This window comes from Phoenix dactylifera, chromosome 7 (genome assembly GCF_051530095.1).
Source record: "Phoenix dactylifera cultivar Ajwa chromosome 7, Ajwa_hap1_PhDact_Kaust_v1.1, whole genome shotgun sequence".
Classification (NCBI taxonomy): domain Eukaryota; kingdom Viridiplantae; phylum Streptophyta; class Magnoliopsida; order Arecales; family Arecaceae; genus Phoenix; species Phoenix dactylifera.
Window position 1 is genome coordinate 6245673 of NC_143196.1, and position 27862 is coordinate 6273534.

Sequence of the window (27862 nt, forward strand, 5' to 3'; positions counted from 1 at the left end):
GCTGCGAGCTGCCTGGACCGGCCTTTGCCATGCGCGGCGGGTACTGCGGGCTAGCTCGATCATCTTAGAGGGCGACTCATCCACTGTCATAGGGTGGATTCGGCGGGAGAGCACTGTCCATCCTTTGATCCGGGATATTAGGATGATGGTGAGGGATGGTGTGGCCCTTGAGGCCAAGCATGTATTCAGGGAGGCCAACGGGGCGGCTGACTGGGTTGCTGCATATGCAGCACACCATTCGGGATACGTCCTGTGGGCAGGTGAGCGGGAGTTGCCTTCGGCACTACGTGAGATTTTGTATTTTGATGTTCTTGGGTGTATTCGGACACGCATTGTCTGAAGCACCCGTTTTAAGCAAAAAAAAAAAAAAAAAATTGGATGACTAAGCGTATCGTCGACCGCTTTGATCATCACTTCTGGGCTTCTCCACTACATCTTCCTCAAACCTCGATGGAGCTCCAAACAACCATTTGAGGTGTCTCCCTTGGTTTACCTGAGATTTCTGGCTCAACAAAATTAAAAAAAAAGAAGAAGAAAATTAATGATTATATCTTGGTTTGGTTCAGCTCTGCGTCGGGGCCAGAATCCTAGGCTTTACGTTCATTCGAGTCGGACTCGAACATTGGCCTCTGATTCCCTAATTTCCTTAGGGTGGTTCTATATACACCCCCCCTATTGCTAAGGACACCCCCCAAAAACCAAAAATAAAATACCCAAACTAACCTTTAGTGTAATTACCATATTGCCCTTGAAATTTTCTCAGTACACCCCCCCTTCCTCCTCCTCCGTTTCGTTTTGAAAAGAAAAAAAAAAAACACCCCTCAAACCCCCCTTAAACCCCTCGATCCATTTACATCGTTTAGGCGATCTTTGAAGGAGATTTAAGCCCCATTCGAAGCATGGACAAGCAACTAGTGATTTGGGACGAAGAATCGGCCGCAAAGGTACGTGTTCCACCTTGTTTCGAAATTTTTTTTTTTTCACGGTTCGTGCTCCGTTCGGCACTGGATCGCCGAACAAAAGGCTTTTGTTCGGCTGAACAGTGCCGAACAGAAGGACAAAAGGCTTTTGTTCGGCTGAACAGTGCCGAACAGAAGCCTTCTGTTCGGCAACCCTCAACCGAACAGAAGCCTTCTGTTCGGCTGCACAGTGCCGAACAGAAGGCTTCTGTCCGGCACTGTGCAGCCGAACAGAAGGGTTCTGTCCGGCTCTGTGCAGCCGAACAGAAGCCTTCTGTTCGGCACTGTGCAGCCGAACAGAAGGCTTCTGGTGCCAAATCGCGTGCCGTGCTGAATTTTGTGCCGAACAGATCCTCTGATTCATTAATTCTTGGTGATAAATTATTTTATATGTAGGGCTATGCTACAACCGAATCGAGTATAATTGGATCAGAATTTGTACTGGATTACACAAGCGAATTTACAACTTACGAGGTATTATAATGTATTGTGCAATTTTGTATTAGTTTAGCGAGCTATTTTTACAACTGTGTACTTACATAAATTGTTTAATGTATAGATCTTCAAGAGTAGAGAGGACTTGTGTAATTGGTGTCGTAAAGCTGGGAGGCGAAATGGTTTTGTTGTTGTAATCAAATCATCCGATGCAGGTACCATTTCTAAGAAACCCAGAATTACGTTAGGTTGTGAGAGGGGTGGGACGTACCGAACCAAAAAAGAAAAGCGAATAAAGACTGCCTGTGGGACAAAGAAGTGTGGATGCCCTTTTGCATTAAGAGGAAAGAAATTGGATACTGCGGATGATTGGATATTACTGGTCGTATGTGGAGTGCACAATCATCCCGCTGCAGAGAATCTGGAGGGGCACTCATATGCAGGGAGATTATCTGAGTAGGAGACGGAATTGTTAGTGGATATGTCAAAGAGTTTGGTTCGTCCAAAGGACATATTATCCACATTGAAGGAAAGAGATGCCCTCAATGTTACGACTATCAAGGATGTAAAAGCTGATGGAAATTGCGGATTTAGGGCAATAGCTGACTTACTGGGATTTGGAGAAGATGACTGGGTGCGTGTTAGTAAGGATTTATTGCAAGAGTTGCAATGTCATTCGGACCACTATCGCACATTATATGGTGTGGAAGGGACGATTGCTGAGATCACTCATGCATTATCCTATTATGATGATTGTCCACCATATGACAGATGGATGACTATGCCGGACATGGGTCATCTTATAGCATCCTGCTATAATGTTGTCCTATACCATCTCTCATTGCAACAATTTCTGACCTTCCTACCTCTCCGTTCTGTGCCAGTACCTCTTCTATCCCGCAAAGATATCGCTATCGGATTCGTAAATGGAAATCATTTTGTTGAGGTACTACGTTCACAACACTTGCGAATATTTAATTTTGCTTATTTATAATTTTGTAGCTATTAATATTTTCTTATTTCTAATTTTGAAGGTGTTCTTGTTGCCGGGACATCCCGTTCCGCCAGTAGCGACCAACTGGCGAAAATATCATCTTCCTTGTGCTACCGGATGGGAAAATTCATATGAAGCCCGGATTCAACAGTTCAAAGAGAGCATCTCACTTAATGTTATAATTAGCGAGACAGTAGAGTTAGATTGATTGTTTATATATGTACAATTTTTGAAAGTTGTAAATTTTTTTGGGCTCTTAGAGTCATGTACTGTGAAACTCCATCATCAATATAAATCAAAAAATATCTGTCTTCGCATTGTTAGATTGATTGTTATGTGCACTGTTATATTTGTGTAAAATAGAACGGGCCAGGCTTTACAAAGATTACACGTAAATGTACCAAAAATATATATTTTTCATTAATATCAACAGTTTCAAATTACATAAAAAAAAAAGTCAAAGCTACATAATCAAAATAAAGGCTCCATCATCAATCCCTATGACGCCGTCGTCGACGCGTGTACTGCTGTACGTCCGAATGAGAGGGTGCTGGATCCGAATGAGAGGGTGCTGTACTCGGGCCAGGCTCATCACCCAGAAGTAACGGATGTATCTGACAAATAGCATGAAATAGGTGCCCGGCACCTAGTGACGTAGCCTCTGAGGGACCCATCCGTACAATGTCGGTACTGATACCGAGTGCATCTGCAATACGCCGCCGGTGCATGTCAGCATCATCATGACCTCCCCTAGCTCCAGAATGAGTACTCGAGCGCAGATGAGGAGGCTGAACTGCAACGTGCGTGATACGGAGATACCACTCCATGTATCCCGGTACGCTGTCTGATGGCCGGATAACTGGGTGGCTCCTGCTCGCCTGGCTCAGCACGTGGTCCTCCCACCGCTCCCAAAGCTGATCCATATAGGAGTAATGTATCCGGTACGAGCCTGCTGTGGAACCTCTGTTGGCTCGCGTAGGGGCTAGTGGCGCTCGAGGGATGGTCTGAATACGACCAAACTGTCTAAGAACCCTTTCTGGATGATAGGGTTCTACGATATCAATGCGATATCAACATATGGGCGATCTCCCCGAAGCCGATGATGGGGATCCCAAATAACCTGCAAAACAAAAGGTCCATTTCAGTTTTATACTATATCGCATATTAAAAGTACTGACAAACACAAGCAAATGGTAATATGATACGTACCTCATTGATGCTCAAAAGGTCCAATGACTCACGTAGAACCACTAAATGGTCCATCGTGGTACGGGATGGAGTACCGGGCATCCAGCGGTGCACGCGGGGACTGGCATCAGTATACTCAAGCGACGGGTGAGGACTGAGTGCTGGAAAATGCTCATAAATCCATGCCTGCAGAAGCGTCATATAACCACTGATCTGTCTCACTGATGACCTCGACGCAATCCCCAACTGCCGATACAAATATGCTAAGGCAGCTGTACCCCAGGCATATGTGCTCACCCTATCCAGATCCCGCAGTAAACACAGATACGCTATAGGCACCCTGGTCCCACTCTTATCAGCAAAGAGTGTGCAGCCTAACAAAAATAACAAATAGGCTCGTGCTGCACACTCTATCCTCTGCTGGCTGTCTCTATCAGATACAGAGTGAAACTGAGTCCTCAGCCACTCCATCCTCACAGACTGACCGCGCGATGACAGTACCTCCTGACGCGCGTCTCCAGCTGACACCCCCAACAACTCCACAAGTAGCTCCTCAGCATCCCGATCACTCATCCTCTCAGGAGAAACTGCTACTGAGGCACCTGCGACAGGAATCCCTAAAATGGCGGATACATCATCCAACGTGATAGTGATCTCGCCAAATGGTATATGGAAGGTGTTCGTCTCGGGCTGCCATCTCTCTACGAAGCCCGAAATCAGAATCTTATCGATGAATCGATAAGAGCACTGTACTAACTCTATGAGGCCCGACTGCCTCAATAGTGCTTTGAACCTGGTATTTGGTTGGTTTGAAGACCACCACTTCCATTCACCAACCTTGGCAGTATGGTTCATGCACTTTAGTGGAGCCCGTTCCTGTAATATAAATGTATAATTACTACTACTTTATAAAACATCAATAAACAAAATATAATGCTATAACAAATAAACAATACCTGTTGCCTCCAGATGGAAGCTGCTATATGCGTCCTGAAACTGATCAGGACGGACTCATCCTCTGGACCTCCTGGACATGGTCCAACGGACTCATCGTCTTCGCCCCTAGCAGGCATATCATCATGCTCTGACTCAGGAGAGGGCGATGGCATATGAGCAGGCTCGGGAGAAGCAATCCTAGCACGACGTCTCCTAGCTGACGCCGTAGGTCTAACTCTGGCGGGACCGGGATCCATGTCTGAAAATATAGAAATTCAATGTTAGGCTATATCAAAGAAAATAATTCAATTGCATACATAAATGATAAATGATAAAACAAGCCAAAAAAGAAACAAGTTACTTCTTGGAATCTACATGATTGGGTTTTGTGATAAATAATTCAATGTTACTTCAATTGCATACATAAATGATAATTCAAAAGTATACGACTCGTAAACTCAAGACATAACTCAATAAAAGTATACGATTCGGTTGTAGCATAGCCCTACATATAAAATAATTTATCACCAAGAATTAATGAATCAGAGGATCTGTTCGGCACAAAATTCAGCACGGCACGCGATTTGGCACCAGAAGCCTTCTGTTCGGCTGCACAGTGCCGAACAGAAGGCTTCTGTTCGGCTGCACAGAGCCGGACAGAACCCTTCTGTTCGGTTGCACAGTGCCGGATAGAAGCCTTCTGTTCGGCACTGTGCAGCCGAACAGAAGGCTTCTGTTCGGTTGAGGGTTGCCGAACAGAAGGCTTCTGTTCGGCACTGTTCAGCCGAACAGAAGCCTTTTGTTCGGCGATCCAGTGCCGAACGATTTGGGGAGGGGGGGGGGGGGGAGCTACCTCGAGGTGGTCGTGGAGGCGCCGGCGAGGTGCTCGTTACTCGGGAGATGGCCGGGGAGGTGGTTCCGGGAGAAGCCGGCGAGGTGGTCGGAGATCGGGAGAATGCCGGCGACGAGAGGGAGAAGGGGGAACGGGGGGGTTTTGGGCGTTGGCGAGGTGCACTGCACCGACCGGCGACGAGAGGGAGAAGGGGGAGACGGAGGGGGTTTGGCCGCCGGCGAGGTGCTTGAGGCGAGGTTTTTTGGGCGGAAGGGAGAAGCCGGCGGGTGTTTTGGAGGGGAAGAGCGGGGTGGGGGGGGGGGGGGGTTTGGGGGGTGTAGAGAGCAATTTAGGTGAGGGGGTGGGGAGGGTGGGGGGTAATTTAAGAATTTTTAATTTGTTAGGGGTGTCCTTAGCAAATGGGGGGGGGGGTGTAGAGAGTATTTAATTTTTTTTTAATTTTTGGGGGGTGTCCTGAGCAATAGTGGGGGGTGTATATAGAACCACCCATTTCCTTACCGTTCGTCGCTTGCCCTTCCCCATCCCAAGTAAGACCGGGCCGGGCTTCCTCCGGGTTAACCTCGGGCCGTTATGGGCCGGCCTCTGGCCCGGCTCGGTCCAACAAATGCGAAGCGGCGACGGATTAATGGAGCCTCCCACCGGCGAAAGATTGGCCGCACGCACTCTCCCCCATCCCCATCTCACTCCCTCTACCGTCGCCGGACGCCGACCATATCGATCGCTCTCTCCGTGGCTGCAAGCATCGCCACTCTCTCTGACTTCTCGGAGGTGACTCCGTCCTCTTTTCTCTGTTCGTTCTAAACCCTAGTCCTCAAGCCTTTTCTTTGTCTATTTGAAGCTATAACAGAACGATTTTTTTTTTTACTCTTATTCTCCATTAAAATACAGTAAAATCCTGCTCCGATTTGGGTTATTCTGTGCTCGAGAGATATCTTTGTTAATCATATTCACTATTTAGCCGACCGGTCTCTCCGTCCTTATTTCCAGCTCCTACGAGTTTATTGATAGATTTGATTAGTTTACAGACGCTTTCGGGGCTTACACAGTGACGGATCAATGGAGAAGAGAGGGAGGGTTGCTGTTGTGGTTCTTGGCGACATCGGTCGTAGTCCCCGAATGCAATACCACGCCCTTTCTCTTGCCCAACAGGTATATACTTGATCTGTCCTTTGCTTCCTTTATTCCTTTTTTCAATGAAATCATTCAATTCAAACTTTTGAGTTTTGTTTCTCCTCTACTTGGGAATCTGGATTTTGAGTTCTTCCAGGGGCTGGAAAGAGCAGTCTATAATTCTGTATGATTCAATTTACTGTAATTTCTTGTAATGTGATGGTCAGCATTGCTGGTACTAGATAATCCTGTTATGACTTGCACCAATTCATTTGTTCAAGAACAAATTGGTTATCCAGTACCGGCGTTTTTATTTACTGGAGTTTTAGTTCTTGGCGATCTGATAGTGGAGGGATCTTTTTATTTATGTTGCTTGAAGTAATGTGGAACTGTGGATCAATTTAATATTTCCTGCTTTTAGTTGATGAAATTAGATGCAGATAAGAATTTTTTGTTTTGTCGTTGTTAGTATGATATGGTTTTAGTGCTGACATGTATTGTTTGAGATGGCTTTATAGAATTAGTTCCCTGATTAAACCCAATAAAAGCCAACATGATTTTCTTGTGAGTTGGATCAGTGGTGGCTGGATATTAGGCTTGTTGATGCATGTCTTTCATGATGATTCATAAAATCTGGGACTTTTGAAGCCATACTCATGCATAGAGTCTGTCTTTAGTCTTGAGAAAGTCAGATAAAACTACAGCATAAGGTAAAAGAAGCTACAAACAGTAAACAAGAATGTGTATATCTATTCTCTACTAGCATGTATATATAGACCAGGTATGGAATATATTAAGTATGCTTGTATAGGGAAAGGAGTATAAGAGTTGAAACTTAATGAAATATGTATGATCCCTTCACCTTCAATCCTAGATGATATGATCCCAGCCAATAAATGATTAGCCCCTCCTAGTTCTTATATGCTCTTAAACTTATCTTTTGATTTTCTTCATAGAAGAATAATCATGATCTGTTGCACTTTGCATCTTCAGCTTCTCACCTAGTTAATTGTGACCCATTATCTGCTCCCTGAATCCAAATCATGCTGTGGCTTCTATGCAAATGCCTATGGAAATCAAGTTCTTGTTCATGAAGATAGCTTCACACATGGCTCAACAACAGAATGACATGTCATACCTTCATATCACAGACTCAACTTGTTAAAATAATGTATTAATTCCAGCTATTTAGATTGAAACCAACACTAGTAGTGAATTGTAGTTCATAAAGCTGCAGTTAGGTTAGCTGTGCAAATACTCCGCTTTGAGTTGCTAGTGGATATTATGTAAATAGGCGCTACTTTGTTTCGCAAGCCTTTGTCATTGTCAGTCAACTAAGTAGGGCGAACAGCCCCCTGCGAATCCGTAAATATTCGAGATTGCCGAATACTCATGTTATTTAGTTAAATATTTATATCTTACTTTCAAAAGGTAATATTGGCCAAATATTTCTGTAGTCACCTTTAAGAATTTAGAAGTGACTATTCTTACCATTTTTGACCATAAATAGACTATGGTTCTTTAAAACTGGACAAAGTTGATCATAGCCAACCATATGTGACCATGTCTTTTACTTTGCTTGCCCATGTTCCACCACCTACAGAAACCCACATTCATATCGCTAAATGCTTGCAAATGGAAATTGTTTCTATAATATTCACTTCTAGCTCTTCTTACAGTTGTATGCGACTAAAGTTATCATTATTATGAGTACTCTCTTGTTGATTTTGCATCTTGGAGATTATGCATTTTACATGCCGATTTGGTTTTAAAGGTCCCACAATACGCTCATCACGTACACTTTGCTCCAAGCATACTTGGATTTCAATAATTTTAACATTGCTATTTCGATTATGTGCAATTTCAAGCTTCATATCCATTATAACTATTGTACGAACTATGCAAATTACTCTTTCATTTTATTCTTTTTACTGATTCCTTGTTTTATAATATTTTTGTTCAAAACGTTACCTGTACGTATTTATTGATCCAACTGTTTTCGTAGGCACATTTAGAGGTGGACATTGTTGCAAATGGAGGTATGATCTGGAAAGTTAGTAACTTATTCTTGTTTTAAGATTATGTTGATGCTTAGTTGCTGATTTGACTGCAAACCTTCCTTGCATGTTGCTGGATTATCAGGGTAATGTGGCTGTTAGTTAGTTATTGGGGATGCATTAGCAGCGGTTCATGTGCTGAAGTGTCGCTCTCAGTTTAATCTTCAGTTTGAAATACTAGACTTGCGGCTGATACAAGTTTTTCCTCTCTTCCTGATACAAGTTTCTCCTCCCTACCTTTGATTTTTAGAAATCAAGATAAAAAGTTGAACTAGTAGCTGTAATCATGACTGTAAAAAATGAATTCGATATAGATAGTCACATTAGATGCTCTCCAAGGATGTGGTGCTTTTTGATGGTAGAAGGCAAAAACTATGCATTGATTTTCTTTATAAAGAGGAAAATACAATTCTCAGCGCCTATTCCTTAAACAAATCTGCTTTGTAAGATGATAGCCTAGTATAATTTGAAAACAAGTTTGAGTCTGCTGATTCAGATTGATTCATGGAGGTGAATCCTAAGATGAGCTAATTTTTTATCTTTATTTATGCAGTCATTTTATCATTGTGAACTGCCTCATGTTTCTTAAAGCAACCAATCATCTAATTGAATTCTATGATAATCACCTGACTTTCACTAATATGACTTCAAACCAGCTGATTCAAAATTTTCCAATTTTCTTGTTCTCTAATCATTTTTTAAGTTTACTCTCTTTTGGCCTTCTGCTTTGGTATTGAGTTAACTAATTGTGCATGCAGAATGATTTATGGTCTATGGGGCAAAACAGATGAGTGGAATGGGTATTCATATCTGCTAAGGTGAATTTTGTTTGGAATTAAAGCAAGGCAGCTGCTTGAGTTAGTCGATTTAAACATGACCTCTTGGGAGAGTGAATTTAGTATAGGCCTGGAACCATGATTTAGTACTAGGTGAAGAGTAACATATGAATAGAGATTTATCAGACATGTCACTTGTATCGAACAGAGCTGATTATAGTGGCACATCATTTGAGCTACTCCGTAGGATCCAGTAAGTGGCCTTTTTGACCAAACTAAATGACATTTGATATACATATGACCACTTTGGGGAGAGAATGTAGCATAATCCTAGAAGGCTTGAACCATGGTTAAGTACTAGGGAAGAGTGACAAATGAATAGAGATTGATCAGACACATAATTTGTATCCCTTGGGCAGATGATAATGGTAAATCATTTGAGCTACTCCTTGGGATCTTGTAGTGGCCTTTTTTGGCCAAACTAAATGATGCCTATTTTCCAATTGTTTTTTAAGTTTATTGTCTTTTGGCCTTTTGCTTTGGTATTGAGTGAACTAATGGTGCTTGCTGAATGATTTATGGTGTATGGGGCAAAAGACATGAAGTGGAAGGGGTATTCATATTTGCTAAGGTGAATTTTGTTGGAGTGAAAGCTAGATAGTCGCTTGCAAGGTTCGCCGTCTCGGTATCGGATCCCGTACCGGTGCCATACTAGCATAGTATCGGTACGGTACGAGATTTTTTTGGTGTACTAAGTGTCAGTACACTATCCGTATTAGGTACTGATACGGTATGATATGCTCCGTACCGTCCGATTCGGGCTAGTACGGTTAGGGCTGCAAATGGGTTAGGTCGGGTCATGAGTGATCCTGACGCAATCCGGTTTCTTGTTCGGGTCCTAATTTTGAACTCAGACCCAACTTAATAGAAGATCGGGTCGGGTCGGGTCTACCACTATAATTTTTTGACTCAACAGGTTACTCAGGTCGGGTCGGGTCGGGTCCATATATAATCTGGACCCAACCTAAAAAATTCGGGTTCGGATCGAATTCGGGTCGGATCCAATTCGGGTCAACCCAGCCATGGCTTCAAAACTTGTTTGTACCTCTGCAGGTTGTGGCCACGGGTCCAAATAATTTTACAGATTTGGGTTGGGTCGTAGGATTGAAAACTCAAAATCAAATGGATCGGGTCGGTTCTGAATTCAGTAAACCTAGACCCGATCCGAAAAATGGAATGTGTCCAATTGTAGGATCTGACTTGGCCCCACTGGTCCTCCAAAATGGGTCAGGTTGGGTCTAAGTGGGTCGATCGGGTTGAGTCATGGGTCAACCCAACCCATTTGCAGCCTTAGGTATGGTGTACCATGGTCGCTTGAGTTATTCGAGTTAAACATGACCTCTTAGCATGAACCTAGAACCATGATTTAGTACTAGGGGAAAAGTAACAAATGGATAGGGATTTATCAAACGCATCACTTGTATCTTACTGAGCTGGTTACAATTGCAAAACATTTGAGCTACTCAAGTTCCTGTAAGTGGCATTTTGGACCAAACTAAATGATAATATAAATATGACCACCTTGGAGAGAATTCAGCATAATCCTGGAACCAAGGTTTGTTGTACCGGTCGGTACTGTATCAGATTGAGCATGCTATACCGGTTGGTACCATACCTACTGAGCACAACATACTTTATAGGTGCCGAATTGTTACGCAGTCTCGTACCGTACTGGCACCCATGTCTCGCAGTCTCATACCGTATCGACACCCGTACGTCTCGCAGTCTTGTACTGTGTACCAATACTAATAAGATGGTATCGGTACAAGGTCTGGTACCGAGACGACGAACCTTGCCTGGAACTATGATTAAGTACTAGGGAATAGTGAGAAATGAATAGATTGATCAGACACATAATTTAGATCTCTTTGAGCAGATTTTAATGGTAAATCATTTGAGCTACTACTTGGGATCCTATAGTAGCCTTTTTTGGCCCAACTAAATGATGTCTATTTTCAGCAAAATGAACTTGTTGTCAATGCTACAATTATCTTCATTGTTAAATGACCTATGAAGAAAAGATATACATATTTCCATTTAAGTCGGTGAACAATGAAGCTGAGATAAAAATTGTGAGGGAAGTGTTTTTTTTTTAATTGCTACAGTGCCTTAACATCTGTTCAAATTCACCCTTTTCAATCACTGACCACGATATTGAATAATGGAGCTGCCATTGTTATAGTTAGCCTGTAGGGAAAGCTCTTACCAAGATATAAATCAAGAGCAAGTAATACATGAAATCCATTTTTGGCTCGTAGTTGTTGCAGAGTGAAGGATTTTAATTCAGAAAACCATCTATCTTTATCATGATCTTCTTTTTATATGGTTCCTACTCATTTGCAAATCATGATCCAAAGTTGTACCTTTTTTCAAATTTCAGAATAATTCTAAAGTAGTAGGTAATGAGATTCCATGTAACATGGCCAAGTCAATTTTAATATCTTCTTAAATAGTATTCTACTAGTATCAGAACTTCTGAAGAATTTCTTTACTGACTTGAAAGTTGATTTATTGCAAATGTAAACCTAAAAATGACCAAGCACTAGTATTAAAGTGCTTTCATGGACCTAAATTATAAATTAGCATTACAAGGTCTATTAACACATAAAACCGAATCCTGACTAGTAGAATGGTCACCTTTTTAGGGGCAATAGTCTCCTCATGCGTATTGGGTTATGCAGGTGAAGTAATTTTCAATGAATCAACAAAAGGATGAAATCTCCTTGGTATTCTTATCACTAAAATAGTTTTAAGACATTGGAGATGTTTAAAGTTAAGGTCCATTAGGAGCTTAAATTTAGTGGTGTGAGTTCTAAGGCTGTTAGTGGACATAATCCTTCCCTTTGCATTCAAAATAGGTGCCATAACTGTGTTGAAGTGATAAAAAGGGCTTAGGAGCTGTCTCAGTACAAGGTGCGTACCATAGCGAACTAGTAATGTATAGATAAGGTACCTGGTAATGAGATTGCGGATCTTGATTTCAACACTATCATGAGTTTGAATTAGCTAGGCATTTGCTAGTTCTACTTAGAGGTCAGGTTGGCTAGAAAATTTAATAATCAAGCGTGGCATCCTCTTAATCACAAGCACACATTCGTGTTAACTTTTTGATTTCACATCCATTCACTGGCAAAATGTATGGCTTTTACTTTGATCCAATCTACTCTCTAGTGTAATGCATATATACATATACATGTACAATACGTATACATATACATATACATATACATATGCATATGCATATACATACATATGTGTATATCTATACTATATTATTAAATGAGGGAGGAATGTATTACTTTAGATTGCGCCTATCAAATGTTGTGATTAGAATAGCTTTGGTTCCTTTTTTCACAAATATCTATGAAGAAATATGATTAAGAAGTTAGATATACAATCCAGGTATGTCTTCATTTATCTCTTCACCTCCATTTCTTATGCCAAACTCGATGGACTCTATTTTAAAGAAAAATCTCTATCCATATTAACCATATCCTCAGCTATTTGGACTTTGTTTAAATTTTTTTTAAAAAAGCAAAAATATTGATACCTTTTATTTAATTTATGTATTTTGTCTCTTATATCCTAATTTGAACTATTCTTCTATTATTTTTTTGATGTACGTTACATGTGTGAGTTGCTAGGATACATATATGCTTTTATATATAGATAGAGAGAGATACACACATGTTATATATATACATATATAATGTAAAACATTATATATATACATATTACATATGTGTATATTTACATATTATGAGCTTGTATATTTACATATTATGAGCTAGACCTTGGTTACAATCTAGTGGATCTCCACTCAGATATGGTTAGGTCTACATTAGATGATGGGGGTCTTACATCGATGATTCGAGTTGTTGGATGTGATCTACTGCCTCTAAACTACTTACATACAAAAAATCATGTGATATGGAAATTCCTAGCCTAGGCATCAGGTGGTCAAAAAGATGGACAGTTTAAATAATTAGAAACAATACATTTTTTTTGACTAGTTGATGCCTAGGCTAGGGGACTCCAAATCGCATGATTTTTGGTGTGTAAGTAGTTTAGAGGTAGTAGATCACATCCAATGCCTTGAATCATCAATATGTGACCCCCATAGTTTGATTTAGATCTAATCGGATTGGAGCAAAGATCCACGTGCACTGTCAAAGCCTATGCTTGCGACGCCCTTTCTCGCTTCCGAGCGGTGAAAGGATTGGATTTCACCTATGATCAGATCAATGGGCAACCAATTAGTGTTGTTCCTATTGACATCGACTTTCAAGCTTAGTTTTTAGTAGGTCGGGATTTTCAAAACTGCTCCTAGCTCACACTATGGTGGTAGAGATACCGCTATGAGATCTGGGAGGGTGAGTAGTGCGAGGTTGAAGGCTCTCAAACTGTTTGGAGACTCAAGCATAGCCAAGTGTAGCTAGACTTAGCTAAAGTGGATCTTTGCTCTGATCCAGTTAGAGCCATTGGATGTGATCTACTGTCTTTAAACTGCTTATACATAAAAAATCATGAAATTTGGAGATCCAAAATCATCTGATCTGGAGACCCATAGCCCATGCATCAAGTGATCAAAAAATTGATCACTTGATGCATGGGCTATGGGCCTCTAGATTGCATGATTTTTGGTATGTAAGCAATTTAGATATAGTAAACCACATTTAATGGCTCGGATGATTGATATGAGACTTTTATCGCCTAATCTAGATATTACCGGATCTGAGTTGAGATCCTCTTGAGTGTAGCCAAGTCTAGCTACATATACATATACAGATATATACATATATATATAATATATATATATATATATATGTGCATATATATATATGTATGTATGTATGCATGCATGCATATATATATATTTGTATGCATCCATATATATATATATATACACATATATATATATATATCTATATGTATGTATGTATGTATGTATGTATATGTGTGTGTGTGTATATACATACATACATATATGTACCTACATACACATACGTGTGTGTATGTGTGTGTATGTAGATAGATTATGTATGTACATACATAAGTAACAAATGATTGATCTCCATAAGCAAGTAATATATTGTTAAGCATGTTCTGTCATCCTATGCTTCACTGTAAATTTCTTTTATTTTTTTCTGGCACAAATGAACAGGTAGCGATCCTCATATGGCTGTTAAAGAGAACCAATCAATCCATCTTCACATAATGGTGCAGTCATTAACTATCACCTCTTTTTCTTCCCCCTTTTTTGTGCATAAGTACACATGCACACCTTTCAATTTCTTACTAAATAACTTATCTCATGTCTTTTTTCAGACATCAGTAAACCTCCAGGGACTATCAAAGATTTCAAGTCCATTGGCACTTTTACTTAAGGCTGCAGTGCACTTTATTATTTTAGTTTGGTTTCTTTGTCTTAAGATTCCTCGTCCAGATGTTTTTGTTGTGCAGGTGAGTCCATATCTTAGGTACTCATATTTTCAACTTTTCCGTCATAATAGTTGCATGTTGTAGTAATATAAAACTAACTTAAGAGTTGGGGTCCGCTTACCATCCATTGGGACGCATTGCTCTATGAATAGTAGCCAATAAGGTTGCATGGCTTCCTATTCAAGCGTATGTTGCAGTTCAATCTGTTGCATGCAAATCTATTGGTTGGATGCAACTGTGACTGTTATGGCTGCTATTCTTCAACTTGTAGTTACATAAATTAACTCTGTGCATTATATGCTTCTGATTATGATATCTATGAAACCTGGTTATATAATTCTGTAATTATTCTTGATTCCAACAGCCACAAAATGACCATTCTAATGTGATATATTGATTCCACTTTTCCATCACATAATAATTGGTGAACCATGGGTTAAAACAAGATTTATTAGACAAGGGTACAGGCGTACAGGCCTACTGGTCACTTCTTGGTATGACATGTAATGTAGTGTGGGTGTTGTCTCAATACACAGTTCAGCCAGCATGGCCAGTATTCTGCATCAATATGGGTCAGTACATCTGGTACATACTGACTAGTATGATTCATATGATGTTACCTGAATCCTTGGATTGAAGTGCTGGTTGACATGGAATAGCATGTATCGTGCTAGTGCTATGCCGGCATGTGGCATCACTACATGCTAATGCTAGTGTGCTAATGCATGCCTTGAATTCCAAATATTGTCATGGTACTAACATGAAATACATCGATCTTTGTTATGAATTTGGGATTCTTATGACCTGCAATTAAAGATTTGCATTACACTGCTCAACTTGGTTGCTTTGCTGGTGATCTTTATTTACACAGGAATGAAACCTTTGCAGTCATCCCGATAATTGAAATCCCCGAGAATCGTCTTGATATTTATTTAACTTAATATGGTATAAATCAGACACTATTTATTTGAAGTAAATATGGCTAGAAAAATAGAATAAATTCATGCATATAGCAATTGTTTTCTTTTGGTAAATCCATATTGGTTAAAACACAAAACAAAATTCATTGGTAGTCAATAAAATTGCTATCTTCCCCAATCTGCTGAAATAAAGGATTAGGGTAGTTTTGCAGTGTATACATTTCAATCTGTATACTCCTCTCCCAGATAATTAGTCTTTTGAGCTATTTTGATTTAGGAGTTTTGCTGTAAATTGTAATATATGAGTTTATTGTTATTCTTATTGATTGTGATTCATATTTTCTCTTACTTTATTAGCTATTTCAGTAGTGAGCACCAATGTATTTGTTAGACTCTAAATATTCAGTTTATTGTATCATAAGACAGCTGTCATTTTTAATTTTCTTTATTAATTCTTCTAATTATAATTTTATATTTAAATTATTTATATTTTAACTATAATTTGGACCAAAACCATTTGTACTATGAAATTTTTAGCCGAGACCACCAAAGATATCACATAATATTTGCGCCAGGCTCTAAACCAGCCATTAACCTTTTAGGTGTTCCCATTAAGTTTTTCAGATACTTGTTTCAAGAATTAGGTAGAATTACTTCACTTGTTTTGAGGATTTTCTTCACCGTCCACCAGTTTATTGGGGTTGGAAGTAGTAGATGAACTCTCTTTTGCTCCTGATTATCTTCTCAAACCCAATATCCTTGTTTTATTTGAGTACTAATCAGAAAGTCCGCTGAGTAGAAGTAGAGGTTGAACTTTGGCATAGTTCATATCCCTGTCATGACATTTGACATGCTCTCTAAAACTTGATCTTCTTAAAGAAAACTTCCCTGCAACCTTAAAATATTATCTTCTGTAGTATCTAAGGAAAGAAATATGAACCAATATTAGGACATAAGTTAATCCTGCTGAAAAGGTATTGCAATTTTGTACCAAATGATTTTTTGGGAATCCTGAACATGCTATAAACAATGTTGAGTTGGACTAATTAGTTAGCTCTATTGTGGTTACTTCAAACCTTGATAAAGACTTCAAGCCATATGATTGGTGGATCGAATGGCAAATGCAACTTTAGATTGAAAAATGATGCTTTATGCATGACTTCAGTCAGTAGTTATTTTAATGCATGACTTCTTCTGGTAGTTATTTTCATGCTAAACTTGTACTTATTTCCATGTACAACTTATCTTGCATGAGTTACCTTGTATGGGCGCCAAGAGTCCAACTTTGTTGATACCAAAGGATGTAATTATCTTGGTTGATAGTTGGTCGGGTGTAAAAAAGTTTCTTATGAGGATGTGAACAGGATCAAGGAGGACAAAGGATTTAGATAGAAATTTGATCAATCCAATAACTGACATTGCAATGGCTTATGCTTTAACAATAATGGTATGCATTTTAAAAATAAACATAGTGTAAAATGTTACAAATTTGGTATGAAAAGAGAGAGATATATGCATAAAAGTCCATCTATGTAAAGTTACATATACATATGGTTGAATTTGCTATCGATGAACTTAAGGAATCCAAGATGTATGTTTTTTCCCTTCCAAAGATGTTAATTTAGATTATGAGAAGAGAATGTTGGAACGTACATAATGGGAATGATGGGTAAAAACTTTGGAGGTCAAGTATTTATATGGAATGCAATTTATGATAGTAAAATTATAGTTAGACTTGATTATCAGGAGATTATTGACCGTGATAATTTTTCTTACCTTGGATCCATTGTAGAGATATAAAATGGCATATAGCAAAACCATGTTTGCATTCAAGAAGCGAATGTTTAATATTGTAATCATCACTTTTTGGTCAGACGAGGGAAAATACTATGATGGAGCTATTTGGTTGGCAGCAAGGTTTGCAATCTTAGTCCGAGGACCCTATCGGTACCGAATTGAACCATATTGAGACTCAATATGCAGATGCATATCGATTTAGTATTGGTTTAGTGTTTTTTCACTTTTTTTTGCTGTTTATTTTTTAACTTTGAAGATTATTTTAAAGTTTATGGATTTTATAAATGATGACTTTAAGGATACTTTAATGTTATTTTATTTCATATTGGTCTTGAGAGATTGCATGATGCTTATAGATGCTATTGTAATTTTAAACATGGACAATGCATATTTTTGAGTTTGAATGTATATATATAATTAATATGAATTATAAAAAAAACATACTGACATCTAGTGCCTCGTGGAGTATCTATATTGCTCATGAACATTGGGATCTTGTTCATGGTTGGGGCCTTGGACTTGACTTCAACCTAGATGCTATGCCCACACTTGCATCTGATAATTTGAGCTTGTGGATAACCATCCTAATACTAATATTGTATGATATTCTGTTGGCCATCCCACTCCTGTCCGTGGAAAGACCGCACGGTGAAGTTTGACTCATAATCTAGCTGAGACTGTGGAGGGTAATAGTTACTCGAATACAATGTCTCAAATGTAGGATATGCATATGAGTTATATCTTTGTTGTACAGAATAGGATCCGGTGTAGGATGAGGATCCAAATATATCCAAGGAACATACTTTGCGTGCTATATCGTTAGGTGCAACAGTGTTACATCCTGAATTATCTCCAGGGGCCCAACTCCTATATGTTATCATTATCCTCACAGGTCTTATAACTTGCATCATGGTTTGGATTCTGTGGCATGAGTGAAATGCAACTTACCGTGAATTGACTCAAACCAGATGGTTGTGAGTCGTGTGCACACCTGCCATCATGGTCTGCCGTACCGGTCCGTACCGGCCGGTACGGGCCGGTACGTACCGGTCCGGCCTGGGACCGGTACCGGATCAGCGTAAAATCCGGTACCGGTAATTTATTGTTGAAGAACCGGTACGGGACCGGTATGGACCGGTACGCCACCGGTTCGGACCGGTTCGGACCGGTACGCCACCAGTTTGGACCGGTACGGACCGGTTCGCCACCGGTACAGACCGGTACGGGACCGGTTTCGTACCGGTCCGGGCCGCCACCGGTACGCCGACCGGTACCGGTACGGCGGACCTTGCCTGTCATGCTCACTGTTACCTTCCTGGCCACCAGATGCATCACCAGCAAACTGTTAGTGGTATCATTGCTCATATAACAAGACAGTCGGAACAACCAGTCATTCGAGTGCTTGGTTGTTACAGAATCTAAGTGAACGAGCTTCTCATCAACTCTCTCCAATGGATCTGCAACTTTCTTTCTTTTTACTTTCTTGCTGCTTTGAGAAATTGATTTATATTAACCTGGCTTTCCCTGCTTGCCTAGCTTTGCCGAGTGGATTGACTAGGACCACCATTCTGATTCCCTGACTACCCCTACCTTCTTGACTAGATTAGGTACTATGGTGACCTTTTCTTAGGATCTCCTAGTCATATCTCCAGGTGGATGTCTCAGATATAAAACCTTGCATTCTTGATTGGCACCCAACTAACCTCTTTGGTTGCTTTTGTTGCTGGGCATCGGCTGATTGTGAGCGTGGCATGTGTCGCTTTGCCCATTGCTCTACTCATGCCATCTAACATATATTCATACTAAATTTATGCTTGACAATGCAATTTGACTTCTAATTACTTTTGAGAATTGCCCTTAATCTTTTTCTTGATTGTAGATAACTCTTATACTATAGAAAATGTATTAGGGCCCAAAGAGAGCCATGTCTGCTCATTTTAGAAGATTTCACCTTCGGGGAAGTAACAATATATTACTTCATCTTTCATATTGTCTGATTTTGAGGTATTAGGACTTAAGTAGTTAAGTGCTTGTTGAAAGTAATGTTGCCAAAATGGTTTGGTTGGGACCATGGAATGTCGTACCGTCCGGTACATACCGGTCCGGTCCTAGATCGGTACCGGAACCACAAGAAAATCGATATTTTTCGGTTTTTTAGTTGAACCGGCCGGTACGGGCTCCGTACCGGTCGGTACCGGCCGATACCGCTTGGTACTGGCCTCGTACCGGTGGGAACCGGCGCGAACCTCCGTACCGGTCGGTACCGGCCGATACTGCTTGGTACTGGCCTCGTACCGGTGGGAACCGGCTGGTTCGCACCGGTACGATTTTTTTTTTTTTAGAACCACAGCGCCTTGCGCTGTGGTTTTTGAAACCACCGCGTACCGGCCGGAACCGTACCGGTCCAGCCGGCCACCGGTACGCCGATCGGTACCGGTACGGTGGACCTTGGTTGGGAGCAAGGTTCGCCGTACCGGTACCGAACCCCGTACCGGTGCCGCATTAGTATAGGCGTACCGAGTGTCGGTACGGTACCGTACGCTCGGTACCGACCGGTACAGCGAACCTTGGTTGGGAGTGTAATGCCACTAAAAGATGATATCATATCCACCTTTTGGCAAAAGATTCCGTGGGAGTACCTTTTCATGTTTTGCAGGACCAGGTGTTTTAAAATTCTTGGTGTTTCCTTGATAGGTAAAAAATAAATTGACATGATATTTTTCTTAATTTTTGTTTCACAGACAAATTAGTTCAGGCAAGTGGCCTAGTGCAACAGCAAAATTATCATGTTTAATTTTTACATGCTCAGTTGATAATTAAGAAAATTAAGGGTCCGACCCTTCAATCATCAGTCATTTTCCTTGCTGTATCACCTGTCTGGTGGAAAAGTTTAGCTCCTCTATTGATTGAGCTTGATCGATCTTGCTTACAACCACCAGATCAAGACCCCGAGAATCCATCAACAAAACTTCCCTTCCATATGGATCGTCGTGGCATGTCCAAATTTCCTAGCGAACTTATCCTCTTCCTGTTGATCAAAATTGCTACAACCAATGGTTGTTCTTGGCGAAGCAAGCGGTCCGCATGCTCCTCCCGAATTATCAACTCAACCCCGACCTTGCGGTTAAGGTAACGACTTCGGACATGACTTCCATCAGAAAATCAAAAATACGCATGTCCGATGAAATGGTTGTTGCTATCTGCTCCAATAACGAATCATTGGTTTAACTGAATAACTAAAGAAAATAGATAGACCTTTCTCTTCGTCTCAGGTCGATGGATCTTCTCAATTGGAAGATCTCCCATATGGATAATACACATTCAAAAGGAAGAGACTTCCTCGGGACATTTAAGTGCTAATATTGCCGTTTCCCTATATCGTGTGTAGGGAAAAGGAAAAACTTCGAACATGGCTAAATCAAATTCATCTAGATCAAAATATAAGAGAAGTAAGTGGAGAGGAAAGATCTCCAGAGATTCCTATCTCATTCCATTCCAGTGGCTCGACCAGTAACCAATGGCGAAAAATCCGGGTTGAGAAGGAAGAGAGAAGGGTTCCTCATTTTAGAAGGCTATATCAGCGGGAGCCTGTCAACGCCGAGGAGGCCCGCTACCGTGCGAGTGCTGTCGGTGGTGGGTCTTTCTTTGCATTTTTTCCCTTCAATACAAAGCTTTCTGCTTAGTCTCTTCAAAATTTTGGATCAGAGAAAATCTCCTGTCATTGCAAGAAAGGAATGGTCAAAAGTGTAATATAACAATATTGATCATTGTCTTTCTCTTTCCATGCTTGTGGTTGCTAATTGGTGTTTCTCTTTGCTCATAATCCTTCTCCAACTTTATGTACATTCAATAACTTAATTCATGTATGCTTTGATCTGCCTGTAGTAACTTTTAATAAATTTATATATTTTCCTTATGTTAAGGTTTGCTGATATTTCAGTACTCTTAATGCATCTGCAGAATCCACCATCTGTTCCCACATTAGCTGCTGTTAAACTGTCTAGCTGGCTAAGGCGGTCTACATTTATCATCGATTGGCACAATTTTGGATATACTTTACTTGGATTATCTCACGGGAGAGGTCATATAATAGTGAAAATCTACCACTGGTAATTTTGATCCTTTTTACTAAATATCTTTATTTATAGTCCAATAATGTGGTATTAAACCGAAGAAGGTTGTTGGCGGAGGCCGGTGTGGGCCAAGTCAGCAAGGCTCGCCCATGGCGGAGGCCGGTGTGGGCCAAGTCGCAATCGAACGCCGGAGGGGTGCTTGGGATGGTCGGTTTAAAGACCATGGTTAAGCCTTCACTATCACCTGGGGGTTTTAGTGAGATGGCAGCGCCTACGGTCCTAACAGTGGTATCAAAGCCAGCGGCATGGGTTCGATTCACAGGATAAGCGATTAAAAAAAAAAATTCCCTTGCTGAAGGGGGGGAATTGTTGGCGGAGGCCGGTGTGGGCCAAGTCAGCAGGGCTCGCTTGCTAGGGGGGATTGTTGGCGGAGGCCGGTGTGGGCCAAGTCAGCAAGGCTCGCCCGCAGCGGAGGCCGATGTGGGCCAAGTCGCAATCGAACGCCGGAGGGGCACTTGGGATGGTCGGTTTAAAGGCCATGGTTAAGCCTTCACTATCACCTGCGGGTTTTAGTAAGATGGCAGCGCCTACGGTCCTAACAAAGGTCTTCATGAATTTTGTGTTTTGTAGGTTTGAAAAGTACTTTGGGAGGATGGCTGATGGTTCTTTGTGTGTTACAAAGGCAATGCAACATGAACTTGCTCAAAATTGGGGAATCAAGTGAGTGAACTGGTCAAAGTTTAGCTTTCTCCTGAAATTTTCGTGCAAGATAACTTGATATTTTTAGTAGTGCATTTATGCTCTACTTTACTACATACAAACAGAGCAACAGTTCTCTATGATGAGCCTCCTGAGTTTTTCCATCCTGCTTCACTCGAGGAGAAGCATGAGGTGAACCATTGTTCCATCTCTTTACAATTTCTTTTAAAAATTCACAAGTGTGACATTCAGATGTGCTACAGTTGTTTTCCAGGTTGGAGAACAACATCTGTCATCCAAATGGCATTCGTGATTGTGTTACTACTGGTAATATTTGTAAAGCCACCTATTTACAACTTCTCTGACTCTAATTGACCTTGTTGTCGCATTTTTTTTTGACTGACTTTTTTCTAATTGTTGCAGCTCAAAGAGGCCCAGAGAGTGGTGCTGCCATTCATTGGTTGGATCAATCTAGCGATACTCTCTTTAGTACTCAAATTGGCAATGAGATTTTCTTAAAAGCAAGCAGGCCTGCCCTTGTTGTTAGCAGTACAAGCTGGTAAACCATCACTTATTGAACATTCAGTACACATTCTGAAATTATATTTTCTAGAAAATATATTTTAGATGAGAGTGCTATATGCTGTGTTTATGAAGAGTTGTTCTTAGTTTTCTTTTAATTTTTTTTAATATAATAATATCTTATTATGACTCAAATTTTCTTCTGATAGTGTAGAGTCTTAACAGATGTCAGTAAAATCATCTAAATCTGGTTTTGATTTTATGCTTTAACTTTTTAGGACCCAAACTGAACCTGAATTTTGTCACAAAGACGTGCCTAATTGTTGGTCTTCGTTTACTAAGTTGTTGATTGAGTCAAAATGAATGAGTTGCCGGACCAGACCTGCTTGCTTACGTAGCCATATATGACTATAGTCATGTGATGCAGGCATAAGATTAGATTAAGTAGGAACAGATCTATTGGGCCTTATTGTTTTATTAACTTGGCATTCTTACAAAATAACATGTAAGCTGACCTTCCCTAGAAGACATAAATTTATGTTTTAGAAAAGAATGCTGCTATGTTTCCCCAAGAACCTCCATGGGGAGGGCATTAACTTGGATTTGCTGCAACAAAAAGGGGGCTCAGGTTTCCATTTTGGCCCAAAATACCAATTTCGCTGTTGGTGGTTCCTAGAGACCTGTGGTTTACAGCTGTATCTAGGAGATTTTGGGAGAGCTTAGGCATTTTGCTTCAGAAAACTTATGACCCTCTGTCCTATGAATCTAATTGCCGATGGTCCCCCTGACCTAAAGGAAAGTATTCCCTTTCTCAAATAAAAAAAATCACTTGATTGCCTTAATAGGCTAAGGGCATGTGCTTATGTCAATGTATTTATTGAAACATGAATGAGTTGACAGGAGTTGTTCTTTAGGCCAGTGTCTAGAGAAAGATGAGTGGTATTGATGTTCTCCCATTTTGATATATTCAAGAAATATGAATTGTAAATGTGTCTTACATAGATTGGAGTTCAAAAGAAATGATATGATGTAAATTCAGTTGAAATGGTTATTTAGCTTCCTTTAAACCCACAACTGAAAACTTAACATTATTCATCTATTTATTCATGGAAAGATCATATTTCTAAGAACCAGTGATTAAATGCCTAACATATATTCGTCATATCTATGAAGCATGGATAGGGATACTTCGGTATGGCAAATCTTGAAAATGCTGGATATAATGTGGTTAAGATATATCTATGAATATATGCATTTTAAAGGTACATGCATATGCATATATAAAAACATTTATGTACATTTTTATGGATGCAAAAGAGCATCCATAAAGCATTATAGGCTATCGAAATAATATAGTCCACACTTACAGCTTTTACATGATCATCATTTTGTCATCATTCAAATGTATAGACTCTGATTCATACTTAATGTTTTAATATCACTATCAAATATTACAAAATTGACTATTCACTGTTAAAAGGCTAACACTAAAAGAAAAATAAAGCAGCCCCCACCTCATTTTTGAAGCTTTGGAGAAGTATCTTGAGTGTATCCAAGAAGAAATCTGCAATGATTTTTAGTTTTTAAAAAAAGGATACGTAACACATGTATCAAAACTCAAACATGTTCTAAAAAATATCTGACGAATATCAAATATCCAATATATATCTGCTACAGACAAGTCATGTGATTTGAAGTATCCATGACATGTTCTCTTTCACTAACCCATATACTAAAAATTAAGCACAGATCAGTCCATCTAATAATGTTGCAAGTATTTTTGTCCTGTTAGGTGTTGCAGAACTTGCATAACTATACTCCAAAGTGTTCCTGGGCATCAAATAGCTTAATAGATGAAGCTTTTGGAAATCAAAACTTGAATTTCCATTTTCAGTACATTTCAGCAGAACAACTTCAATTTTGTTGTGTATGTTTTATTCTTTGTAGTTTTAACTTGTGCAAATATAAATATTTGTCAGCACATCTATTAAGATTGTTGTGATTTGAAGTTGTTAGTCATGTAACTCACCAAATATGTTTAGCTCATATATGATTGTTCACATGCCGTTTAAACAGGATTATGACTGATAACCTTGTTTTGACTGAATGGTATAATTGGAGTAGACCTTTTGTTTTGTGTGTATCAAATGGATCTCAAAAATTATTTTTTTCGAAATAACGATCAAAATTAACCTTTCAGTAAACTTATCCATCTATTAGAAATTGGCTTCAAGGGTCCTTATTATGTATTCTTGCAATCTTTTCATATCTTTGATACGAAAATCTGTGGCGTTGGCTTTCAATCTTTCATTATTCTTCTTTATGCATCCTAACAAATCAGAGTTCCAATCTGCTACACTTTCTTCTGGTCTTCTTTGCACATGAATGTGGCTTATACCATCTCAAGTGGCATCAGGCTCTTACAAAAATGTTGAAAAATATAATTATGATAATTGGCAAATGAGTTACTTCAATCTATTTCAGGACACCAGATGAAGATTTTGGCATACTTCTAGAAGCAGCAGTTATGTATGATAGGCGTGTTGCTGCAGCCTTAAATGAGGATGATTCAGTTGAGGAAGAAAAGATTTGGACAGACATCAGCAATGGGAAACAATACTTATACCCTAGATTGCTGTTCATTATCACTGGTATGGTTTGTATACATTTTTGTTATTACCCTGAGTAATGCCAGGTAATACTCAAGCAGACGTTTTAGATTTTGAATTTGAAATTTGAAGGTAAAGGGCCTGAAAGAAGAAAATACGAGGAGCAGATAAAGAAGTTAAACTTGCGACGTGTGGCCTTCCGAACAATGTGGCTGTTAGCTGAGGATTATCCATTATTACTTGGTAGGTTTTTGCTATTTTTGCCAAAAAATGCACAAAGCATTTTCTACATTTTAGGTCTAACATCCTCAAAACTTCATTCTATTCCAGGATCAGCAGATCTAGGTGTATCATTGCATACTTCCTCATCTGGTTTGGACCTTCCAATGAAGGTAACTTGTGGTTGAACTGTTCGCTCAAACTGACATCAACTTTTAATTGCTTTATTCATTAAAAGCTGTCAAATGATCTTATCAGGTAGTTGATATGTTTGGATGTGGGCTGCCTGTTTGTGCGGTTTCCTTCTCATGGTAAGCTTCATCCTCGAATTGAATACCTAGAGCACTGATTCTGCTAGAGTTAAGTGTAATAAATTATAAAATTCTTTTCAAAAATGAATGTGAGTCTTCTGTTGCATGTACCGTATTAAGCATCACTGAACTTGTAGAAGTTGAGAAAAATGGACTTCTCTTTTCGACATCATCTGAGCTAGCGGATGAATTTATGGTAAGCTCTTCTGCTAGGTTTTTTTAATTCATCTTTTCATTTAATGTTTAAAAGAAAAGTTTACAACTAAAGAAGTTGACTGCTACTGAAATATTTATTAAAAAAATATAAACAATAAAAGTCAGCATCTTCCAGCTGGTGAAGACCACATTCGCATTCTGTTTTGTTGCTTTATTGGATTTTACTAGTAAAACTTAAATTAGAAACCTAATCGTAATTTCCTTCTAAATAACCTGCCGGTGAAATCAATGCAGATGCTTTTCAAAGGCTTTCCAGAGAGATGTGATACATTAAACTCTTTGAGGGATGGTGCCTTGGCTACAGCGTCCTCTGCAAGGTGGTCTACTGAATGGGAAACACATGCATTGCCACTAATAAGTGAGGTAAGCATCTCAATTTACTTTATTAGTTGTGATTCTACAGTAAACCCATGAATTATCTAAATTGCTGTTTGTGAGCACTTTGGACATGGTTATACAGAATTTATAATTCCCCATAATTATACAGTAATCTGTTTAGAAGTTAATAGGGGTTTCATCAGGGATTATGACTGTGGTAGTTTGTAAGGTGGTAGTATGGACCGGCAGACTTTGCAGGTGTCTTGTTTGGGATATCACCACATTAATCTCTATAATTAAATTATGCGCGCTGTTTTCATGCATGTGATGGAATGAAGTATTGAATAATCATTAGAAATGGATGAAATAGTACATGAGTTAGTAATGAGCTACACAATCAGGACTCTGAAATTCAGATTTAATGAAGTCCGAAGTGGTTGGATCATTAATGCTATCCAAAGTCTTTCAATAACAGTTGCATCTTGAATTTTTTTCTTTTTTTTTGGGGAGAGAGGCAACAAGTCCCGACCTCCCTACTCCCTGTAAAGTGATTCAATCATCTGTATGATGCCTGTGATTTTGTGGTTTGTGTTTTAGCTTTCACTCTTTTTTGTGTGCGTTGTTTCACGGGGCTAATTTTTACTAATTTGCAGCTCATCTCAGGGAAACAAAGATGATAATTGATGGAGATTGAGAACATTCTGAAACAACCTGGATGCCTTGGTGTAAATGAAACCGAATATTTTGCATGGCCTTGCTGCCAGGAGATGGTGAGCCAAATCTGAGTGGGAAGTTATATGGTTAGGCGGAATATGCTTTTGAATTTTTGCTATTTGGGCTACAAGTGAAACCAGTTACAAGGGACTTAAGATTTCAAGTCCACAGGCACAGGTCATGGATGCTCAAGTGTTGATAATATGTTTAGTGGTGGTGACGATGTGATATATCATGGGATATCAAGTTTCTTGTGAGGTTTTTTTTAATTCTCTGGATTCCCCTTTTTTCATATAAACTGAGTGGTTTGATGCCAAGAGATGACTCACCAAGCTGACTTTCCTGTAATCTAATGTCATCTTTTTCACCTTTGAAGAAAATCTTTTGCAAAATGTTATCATTCAGTAGTTACATAATTGTGTTAGGGGTGAATTTTGCAATGGATCAAGCTAGAGTTTCACCTGTATGTGCTGACAACTGCCTGATGATGACTTGGTTTAACAAGCAGGAAGTTGCTTCTTTATGAAAGTTGTTGGTCAGCAAAGCTTGGATAACAACAAAATAAAAACTATATAGAAGTAAACAGGGAAAACTACATAGAAAAACTGGGTATAAATGTAAAATACTGTGTACGGAACACAAACTTAAATGTAT

At 39.6% G+C, this 27862-nt stretch overlaps 1 protein-coding gene and 1 long non-coding RNA gene across 19 annotated transcripts; both read left to right on the top strand.

Moving 5' to 3' along the window:
- The first annotated feature begins 665 nt into the window (after positions 1-665).
- On the top strand, positions 666-3448 carry LOC149753122 (uncharacterized). The gene is made up of 3 exons (XR_016395889.1): positions 666-944; positions 1356-1609; positions 2429-3448. It is a non-coding gene; the product is annotated as an uncharacterized LOC149753122 (long non-coding RNA).
- A 2429-nt stretch (positions 3449-5877) lies between these two features.
- LOC103711321 (UDP-Glycosyltransferase superfamily protein) lies at positions 5878-27600 on the top strand. Of its 18 annotated transcripts, none has more exons than XM_088701110.2 (17): positions 5878-6133; positions 6412-6514; positions 8481-8514; positions 14533-14588; positions 14697-14831; positions 21488-21636; positions 22231-22320; positions 22425-22491; positions 22563-22626; positions 22723-22858; positions 25306-25472; positions 25563-25673; positions 25761-25822; positions 25908-25960; positions 26081-26156; positions 26411-26539; positions 27148-27600. In XM_088701110.2, the coding sequence occupies exons 1-17, from the start codon at positions 5970-5972 to the stop codon at positions 27169-27171; spliced, it is 1620 nt and encodes a 539-aa protein (XP_088557236.2). In that variant the 5' UTR covers positions 5878-5969; the 3' UTR covers positions 27172-27600. The 18 variants fall into 18 exon arrangements, 17 of the variants coding, with proteins under 17 accessions (XP_088557236.2, XP_008795645.5, XP_088557237.2 ...); XM_008797423.6 differs by having other exon boundaries at positions 5956-6133; positions 6391-6514; XM_088701111.2 differs by having other exon boundaries at positions 5968-6133; positions 6384-6514.
- Positions 27601-27862: the final 262 nt, after the last annotated feature.